At 29.5% G+C, this 10,233-nt stretch overlaps 1 protein-coding gene across 1 annotated transcript; it reads left to right on the forward strand.

Moving 5' to 3' along the window:
• The first annotated feature begins 480 nt into the window (after positions 1–480).
• Positions 481–882, forward strand: LOC150037131 (uncharacterized). The gene has a single exon (XM_090311887.1). The coding sequence runs from the start codon at positions 481–483 to the stop codon at positions 880–882; it is 402 nt and encodes a 133-aa protein (XP_090168013.1).
• Positions 883–10,233: the final 9,351 nt, after the last annotated feature.

A 10,233-nucleotide genomic window follows, 5' to 3' on the forward strand; every position in this document is an offset into this window, starting at 1 on the left:
GTACATTTCATTCCAGAGAAGCCTACATATTCAGTGAATAGGTGGGCTCAATTGTATATGAAAGAAGTGGTAAGATTGCATGGGGTACCAGTGTCCATCGTGTCTGATAAGGACCCTCGATTTACCTTCAGCTTTTGGAAGAGCCTTCAGGCAGAATTGGGTACTCGTTTGGATTTCAATATGACTTTTCACCCACAAACTGACGATCAAACTGAGCGTTTAAACCGGACATTGGAGGATATGTTGTGTGCTTGTGCGCTAGAGTTTGCAGGGAGTTTGGACTCTCACTTGCATTTGATAGAGTTTGCCTATAATAATAGTTATCAGGTAACCATTGGCACGTCACCATTTGAGGCCCTTTATGGGAAGAGTTGTAGGTCACCTGTATGCTAGAATGAGGTTGGTGAGTAGAAATTACTAGGACCCGAGTTAGTACAAACCACGAACGAGGCAATACAGAAGATTAGGGCCCGAATGTTGATGGCTCAAAGTAGGCAGAAGAGTTATGCCGATGTTAGGCGTAAGGATCTGGAGTTTGAGGTAGGTGGAAAGGTGTTTTTTAAAGTGGCACTTATGAAGGGGGTGTTGAGGTTTGGCAAGAGGGGTAAGTTGAACCCTCAGTTCATCGGGCCATTTGAGATCCTAGAGTGGGTTGGCCTTGTAGCCTATCGGCTGACCTTGCCCCAATCCCTTTTAGCAGTTCACAATGTTTTTCATGTTTCCATGTTGAGGAAGTATGTAGCAGACTCATCTCATGTTGTGGATTATGAGCCTTTGCATTTAAATGAGAACCTGAGCTACGAAGAGGAGCCCATTCGAATCCTGTCCAGGGAAGTAAAAGTTTTGCGCAACAAGGAGATAGCTTTGGTGAAGGTCCTTTAACAGAATCATCAATTCGAGGAAGCAACGTAGGAGCGCGAGGACGACATGAGGGCGCATTATCCCGAGTTTTTTCAGGATTAGAACTTTCGAGGACGAAAGTTTCTTTAAGGGGGATAGAATGTAACATCCTGATTTATTTTGTAATTAAGCTTTATATTTTTTTTTTTTTATGTTGGCTACTTGGATAAATTATATGAGATTTATATTTTTGGCTAAGCTAAAATATAATTTAATTATTTGGAATTAATTGAGTTCTATTTTGGCTTGCATTTGGAGATTTGATTATCTATGGAGATAATTAAATTTGTTTGTTTGAGTTTTAAAAGAAAAATATATATAAGTATATATATTTTGATAAAGGATTAGGAATTTTTTTTAAAAAGGGAAAAGGAAAAGGTTTAAGATTTTATATATATACTCGTGGGTAAGGTTAAAAAAAAAAAGAAGAAGAAGAAGAAAAAGAAAATATATTTTTTTTTCTTTTCTCTCTCTTCTCAAAGCCCCACGCGACCCCCCCCCCCCTCCTTCTTCTTCCCGTTTTTTTTCTTTACCCAAACCCTAGCCGCTTGTTACTTCGCCGCGTCCCTCCTCCATCGCCACATCCCATCGTCAGCGCCGCCATTGCCGTGTCCTTTTGCCAGCGCCGCATCACTGCATCGATCGCCAGTGTCGTCCCCATCGCAGCGAAAGAGCCCGCTGTTCGTCCGCCGCTGCCTCGCTGGTGTCTGGACCATCGGGTTGACCGTGAGCCGCCATGCCCATCCGTTCAACTCCGTATCTGTCGCTGCGCCCAACCACAAGTCGACGCATTCGACCACCACCGCCTATTCTTGCAATCTTGAGTTGGGTAAGAGTTGGTTTATTTTGGGCAAGGTTTGAGTTTTTGAGATTTTGGAGTGTCACTTTGTGTTGGAAATAATTTTGGTTATTACCCTTTGTGTCAGCTTTCAGGATTAAGATTTTGGAAGATTTTAGGGCGTTGCTATCAAGGAAGAGACCATTCTTTTCGACGAAAATTTTTTGGAGTTGGGTAAGTTTTGTGTAAGTTGGTTGGTTATCCTTTGGACTTGGACCCCGAGGATTTATTTAATCTTTAACTCACTTCCTAGGCCATAGTTACTAAACTAAACTTGTGGTTAATGTCTTAGGGTTGATTTGAGTTTTATCCAAGGGCTATTACGGAGTTATTTGTGCAGACTTTTGAGACCAAGTTGAGGTAAGTGGTACTATTACCGACGCCTTCGTGCCAGGCGGCCTAGACTAGACCTATAAAGTTACTTAATGGACTCTTGAAGCATGATTTTTTTGTCATTATGTTTATCTGTTGCATGACAGTTATAAGTATTATGAGCATATTCGAATTTCTAATCAGTATTGATATTATATATGTGATGCATGAATAGATTAGTAGAGCGGTTTACTATCTCGCCTTGACGTATGTTTTATTTCAGATGACCTACAGGTGTAGTTTCATGTTTGACATGTGCCTACGGGTCGCTAGACATGCGTGAGTCGACGGGTTCACGTTCATGTTATTTTCATGTTTGTCGGTGTGCCTACGGGCCGCTAAACATGCATTTCAAGGCAAGATAGTACGCCTTTTGGTTTTTCTTTCATCATCAAAACCCGATGTAGTTGTATGAGCCACGGGCTATCTTTCTTTGCTCGTGGATGCATAGTCTGATCCCGGTAATGGGATCACTTACTGAGTATTTTATACTCAACCTTTATCTTTATTTTTTTTAGGTAAGGGCAAGGATATTCGGGCGACTGACAAGAGGAATCCGTGACAGTGCTAAAGGAACCAGAATTCGCTTCCGCATTTGACCCTTTATATTTTCTCATGTTTTGATTTTATTACATTTATGATTTCATTATAATTTTTTTATATATATAATTTATTTCATGTTAAAAAGGGTGCCCGTATTGAACAATTTAAGATCTTGAGATAATTGCAGAACATTTTTTTTATATAAAAATCATGATTAATCTATTTTATTTTTACTTTATTTTCCTCAATGTGAATATTTATGTATGCATGCAATAACGATCCCCTTTTTAGTAGTCCTAGGAGGTGGGATAAGTCCAAATTTTTGTCGGCATAATTTTTTTTTAAATGTCCACATTGCTATATTTTGGCCGACGCATTGAATTTTCGTTGGGATAAATACATATATGCCAACGAAAATGGATATGTCGAAAAAAAATATCGGAACAAGTAAAAATTCTTGTAGTGATAGTTACTGACAGTGGTCTGAATGTGTCCTCTAAACGAACATATTCAGACGATTTGACGTTTCATCTTTTTTCTATTTAATTATTTGAATGCATCTCCGGAAGAAAAACATTCAGAAGAGAACGGTCAAAAAACGAATAAAATAATGTTAAATGCATTCAAATAACGATACAAAATACACCATTTTCTTTAAATAGTTCAAAAACAACCCATTTTACCCCATTAAGTTCTATAAAGTCCTTATTTCTCCCATTAACCTGATATTTTGGACTAAAAAGTAACTTTAACTGAGAAAAAACGCACATATCTACATGCTGCAGCCAACTTGCCATGTCTGATCTCACAAACAAAAAGTTAGGAAATTTTTGAAGTAGTCTATGGCAATTATGAGTTACAAGTGTTCACACTAGTATTTTTCCTTTTATAGTGAATTATTAATAGTTAAACCCCACGTATAACAATTAAAAGAAGTTGTCGTGGCAATAATAGTAGCAGCATCTGTAGTCCATACTGTGGTAGCATTCGATTTTTTTTTTAAAAAAAATTTGATCTCATTCTCAATTACAATTGTGTTTGATGGTGTCAAGTAAGCTTAGCTAAAAAGCAATTGACATACTCTTTTTTTATAGAAAAAATTCGAGTGTAACTTTTTTTGTACCGTCCAAACAATACTCAATAACAAAATGCTATGTGATAAATTCTTTTAGTATATAAGAAACATGAAAGTATGAAATTAAATGAAACATAATTATTATCTATATATATAGAGATTGGAGATTCAAAACTCTATACTTCCTTTTTTTTTTCATTAGGTTAAAAAATTGCGTTGTATTTTATTCTTTTCAAATATATTACAGCAAATTTGGAAAATAAATCCCAAATTAAACCATTTATGGTATAGTTATATAAACCTTAATAATATTTATCAAGTTAAAAGTATTGTATAATTTAATATGTATGATATATGTTTATAATGTGTATTAGATGTCAAATACTACAATTTCTTTTTTTTTAGAAAAAGAAATTTCAATTCATTTGAATCATAAAACATAGTCTATACATATTCTAATTATTTTTATGTTTTCATTATTCATGTTGTCACACAATTGATTTAGGTGACATATTTTCTGCCATGGCCCATTTTAAAACAACGTGCTATTATTATTGATAATAATACTAATCAAGTTATTATTGTGATGTGGAATTTTGTTTCTATATACAATAATCATTTTGTCTTTACAACTAATTATTAATGTTGTTCAATTTAACGTTAATTTCTTAATAAATTTTAAAATAAGGTTTGATGCGGTACATATAGTGAAGGAATACTCTCATATTATTAGATACCATTATTTTTATCTGCATTTGATTTAATTCTTCAAATATTTAATTTTTTAAAAAAATCATTTAAAAAAGTTGAAATATTTGGTGATCTTTCGTAATAATTTTTGAAATATTGCTAAAATATATTTTGAACGACTTTATCAAAATAATTTAAATAAAAAGTATTATTTTTAAAAAAATTATTTTTTTTCTAATGAAACCCTAAGAATATTAGACAGTTTATGTGCTATGTATATAGTCTATTAAAAGGGATTTGATGAGCTCGTAAGTCGTACTATTTTATCTATTTGTCCACTTCTTTCATTAATCCTTTTGTCACTTAGTAACAAAATTGTTAAAGTTTGTCCAAAAAAGTCATAATGGAATATTAATTATATGACTACATGAAGCCACATATTTGATATACTAAAAACAAATCAGGCACCATCATCGTGATGTATGAACATAGTTTATAATCACACATATATTTACTAGAGATTCATTTTCTTTTTGTTGGAATTCGAATAATTTGATCTTTTGTTAAGAATGTATTTCACTTCAATTGAATTATTTTACGTCGGCATTAAAGTTTTAATTTTGATGAAAAAAAAAAATAAATATCAATTTTTACTCCTAAATTTTGGATCGTATAAATTAAAATTCTAAGTTAATAATTATATCATTTTCATTATTAAACTCTCATATAAATAAATCACTTCAAACTCTATTAGAATTTGGATTTCATTTTAAAATCTTAATGTAATTATTATAATTTAGAGATAAATACCGTAAAAATTATATAGTCGTGATTATACATGAAATTGGAGTGGTATTTAATGGGTACATTAGTTTCTATTTTTTATACTAACTTAAAAGTAACTATGTCTGGGATTTTTTGAGGAGACAGTTTTATTTACATGATTATGAGATGATTATAAATAAAATCAAATAAAAATAACAATAAATCACTAGTTAATATTAAAAATTTATGATTAAAATAATATTTTGATCTCTATATTTTAAATTGACCAATTTTAGTCTCTACTTAAAATAAATCTACATTTTATCCCACCGCCAGTTCATTGTAGTTCTCTTTTTTTAAAAAAATATTATCTATTAGCTTTTTACCATAAATTCACATATTCTACTTATTTACATAAAATTATTATTATTATTCCATAAAAAATACAAGATTTAAATTTTATTTTGGTCTCTAAACATTTGAATAATATTCTATTTTGGTAATTCTTTTAAAAATGTCTATTTTAGTTTCTGAACTTTGAATAATAATCTATTTTGGTCCATAAACTTTTAAAAATGTTCGTTTAAATCCATGAACTAAAAAAAAAAAAACCTTATTTTAATCTTTGCTTGTTAACTCTTCCCCAAAATAATGAGATAACTTGTCTTTTTGGATAACTAGACTATCAAATAAGTTAGTTACACTATAAAATCTAGAGTTCCAGTTTCGAATAAGGTGATAAAGTAGGTGAATTTTAAAGACATTTATAGTTCAAAATTTTAGTCACTCAATATTTTAGCATATTGGTTGTTGAAATTTTACTTTACATTAATCTTGCTTAATACATCTAGAGCATATTCATCCAAAAATATAAGCTCCTTCACATTTTTATCAAGAATTAACATAATTTTAATAATAAGGACTAAAATAAATTCTTTATAAAAGTTTAATGACTAAAACGAATATTTTTTAAAGCATAGATCCAAAATAGAATATGATTCAACAGTCAAGACTTAGATATAAACCAAAATATTATTATTATTTAATCAATTTTGATTAAAAAATTACTTAAAAAAACTAAATTTAAGAGTTATTAAAAACAAAGTAACTAAAATTGAAAAAATATTTAGACTCAAATGATATTTTAAATTAGATTTATTCGTATTAAAAAAGAAAAAGAAATATACTATATATTTGGAAAGAAAAATAAATTAAAAAAAAATAAATTATTATTATTATTATTAAAAAAGGGAAAAAGGAAAAAGCGTGGCTGGTTCACGGGTATGTGTCAGTAGTGTCTGATAGCAAGGGATAGTGTTTCCAGTTGGTTGGTGAGACTTGAATACACGGAAACCTATCCGACTTTTTTCTACTCCCAAATAAGCGGCCAAATTTCAACCCTTTTTTCTTTTCAATTTTCAATTTATGATTCTATATTATTGCCATACAATACACACATCTGGCCACACCCACTCGCTCTTATCACTCCCTATATCGGTTTAAGATGCTGTTCATTACTGGGACCTATTTGTCGTCCATTTTCGGTCCTTTAATTATTATTACTATTATTACTTATTATTATTATCGTTATCAAAATTTTAAATAATAATAATAATCAAACCTATATTTCAATAATTCATTAGGGTCAAACACCCAATTAATTGCCTCGAGGTACGTGCTTTGGCTTCTTAATTAGATTTATGTACTTTCGTCTTTCCTTATACATCAGATAGGATAATGTCATTTTAACATCGGATTTGTTTACTTCAGCTTTTGTGTTTTGATGAGTCATTTTTTATCGGGTGCACTCGTAGATCTGAAAATTTTGTTAACGAAAACTTTATAATAGAAAGACTATTCAAATAAGAAAAATATGAAAAATAAATAAATAAATAAGATTTAAACTCCGGTTTAAAGAGGTTGAAAGCTATATTTACCACTAGGCTATTAATGATATTACTACTATATTAGTTTATATATATATAAATAAAGAATATAAAGTTGAGGGAGGTTGGGCCTATACTAAATCCGTAAATGATTAGGTATATTGATTAGTCTAACGGTCTCATATAGTATATTTGGTCAACTACTCTTTATTTTTCTTTATATTTAAGAGAATGTTTGAGAGTGATTTCGAAATTGTTAAAACCATTTTACTCATTTTTTAAATTACTCTGAAAATGTTTTTAGTTGTAAAAAAAAAAAAAAAACAATTTTAATATGGTGCTTTGGAATTTGTACAAAAATTCAATAGTGTTTGACATGCAACTAGGATAGTTCACTTGAAATTTCATTATCCCTTTGTAATTCCATTCGACTCTCGACTCAATCTCACGATGTCCGAAGACCTTGGATTCATTTGACTATTTAACTCCGACATTTTGAATAAATTTATCTCAATTTTATGAATTGTTCTTCTAAACAACGTATTTAAATAATATATAACTATATGTTTTAAACCTAGAGTTTAACTTATATTTGGTATACATGTTTCTATGTCACACGTTATAGGAATACAATCTACAATTTATTTGAATATATTTATTTTTAGTTCAATAGTAATGCATATTTTATGCCGATTTACTATAATTGAGTTTGACTAGTTGAATTTAATATATGAAATTGTCCATTTTTATTTACATAGAGATGTCCAATTTTTTTATGAGATGGAGATTCTCTGATTAGGCGGAGAATGGGGAAAAAGTATTTCCCATGAGTTAAACGGGAACGGAGAAGGAAAATGCATTTTCCATCCCCATCCCGCTCTGTTTCCCGTCCATGTCCCCATTAGCTTCTACATATTTATTGAGTATAGTTATCCAATGTTATGTTATTATTATTATTATATAAATATTACATTTAAATTTCAAATTTGATTATTTATTGAAAAAAATAATGAATATGTTTAAATTTAGATTATATCTGTGAACAATTTGATTTATATTTATTTTTTTCTACTAAAAAATTAATTAGCTTTTTAGATCAAAATTTGAGTAATTTATCTTTAAATTCAAGTTGTCATGTAAAACTAATCATAATAAACAATTTAGTGATACTATTTAAGTACAATTTGCTCATATTAATGATTTAAATTAATTTGTTTTTTACAAAAGAAAAAAGAGGTAACGGAAAAAAAATCTTGCAGGGAATTCGATCCCTGTGAATTCCCCAAGGAAATTCCCACCCCGATCTCCGTAGAAAATTTCACGGAGATGAAAAATGAAATGGGGAATAAAAATGAAAAAAGAGAATGACATCCTCGATCCCATCCCACTCCGTGACATCTCTAATTTTACATAGTAATTTGACTAGCGAATTCTCCGCTCCAAAATATTGTTCTATAAAATTAATTATATTATAACTCCCAATTTATTTGTCTCATTGTTATACCTAATCAAGATGTACACATGCAAACTATGCACCTGGGCCACCTAACTCGAGAATGTTGAAAATTAAAACGAAGAGCCAATTATCCATTAAGTATTAATTAGCATTTCAAAATTATTAACCACGTGTCTCGTATGCAAAGGTAAAATGTTTACGCGTTGCAACTTTTGAATTGATCTAAAAATTATTGATAAAAAGAAAGGTGATATTGCATTGAGAGTGCAATCAAAATCTCACATTAATTAAATAAGGAAATGATCATAGATATAGAAGTGATAACTATTTTAATTGGTATGTGATTTTTTTTGGATGAAATCAAAACCAAAATCACGAAAATTTATATCCAAAATTGATAATATCATAGTAAAGATAGTTGGAGGATCGCAGTCATAATCAAATGTATCATTATTTCATTCGATTTGAAGAAATGTTTGGTAAATTTTCTTTCCCTGTTGAAGAGAAGGTGGGATCTGATCTTTACATTGATTTTAGACCAAGTTGAAAATTATTATCATAGTCAATTTAACTAAGATTATTTGGAAATAAATTTAATTATATTGATTAATTTTGCAATTTTCTTGATTTGGAGTCTATTGAAGTACTTCTCTAGTACACGTTGTTTCTATGAAGTGCACACATTTAAACTAATTTCGATTCCAAAAAGAGTAAATATAATTTATGTTCAAACCATATTTTTCTGAAACATATTGTTCAACTATAGTTACGTTGCTTACCATATACGTTTTTAAATCTTTAATTTCAGTTAAGCACCAAGTCTTATTTTCTATTTCAGAAACAAGGTTTTTGGATTTTTTTTTTTAAAAATATTAACGAAAGTAATTTTTCAACCACTGCTAACTGGCCATAAAAGTTTTATTTTAGCATGATTCCAATATTATTTAGCTCACTTTCAGTTTACACTTAACAAATTAGGTGGAATCAAGAGATTACAGTCGTTGAAGTTCATCTTTTTCTCTTTAAGCTTTTATCAAAATAATAATTTAGTCATTAAATTTTGTTTTGTAATAATTTAATTTCTGTATTTTCAATTTTGTAACAATTTAGCCTATAAACTTTAGTATATAACAATCTAGTCCCACATTTTCAAAATTATAACAATTTAATCCTTTATATATAAAAAAATTCAAAATTAGATGTCAATTTTTAATATTTTATAACATAGACTTTGTATTTTGCAAAAATATTGTCTCTAATTAGTTTAATGGTTTATTTATGCATGAGATTTTATTGAACCTTATCATTAACTACTATAATAGACTAAATCGTTATAAATTTTAAAGTATAAGGACTAAATTGTTATATAGTAAAATTTATGAACTCAATTGTTATATAATTGAAAATATAATGATTAAATCATTATAAATTAAAATTCAAAGATTAAATTATTATTTATATGAAAATTTAGGACTAGACGTGATTTTTAACATTTTGAGTAATACTTGAGCCAGAAATTTAATCAGCTATTCATTTTGTTTTAATTTTTTTCGATTTCATACCTCGACCCTTTCTTTTCCATGCGTAAATTGTAAAAAGGAAAAAGAAAAATTAGGACTATGAGAATCTGAACGTCGCATTGGGAAGATAAAGATAAAACCAACAAACCAATTTGTTTCGTCTTTTTTTTCCTCCCGATTTTTCAAAT

Source organism: Benincasa hispida, chromosome 3 (genome assembly GCF_027475165.1).
Source record: "Benincasa hispida cultivar pf3 chromosome 3, pf3_genome.v1.1, whole genome shotgun sequence".
In the NCBI taxonomy this organism is placed as follows: Eukaryota; Viridiplantae; Streptophyta; class Magnoliopsida; order Cucurbitales; family Cucurbitaceae; genus Benincasa; species Benincasa hispida.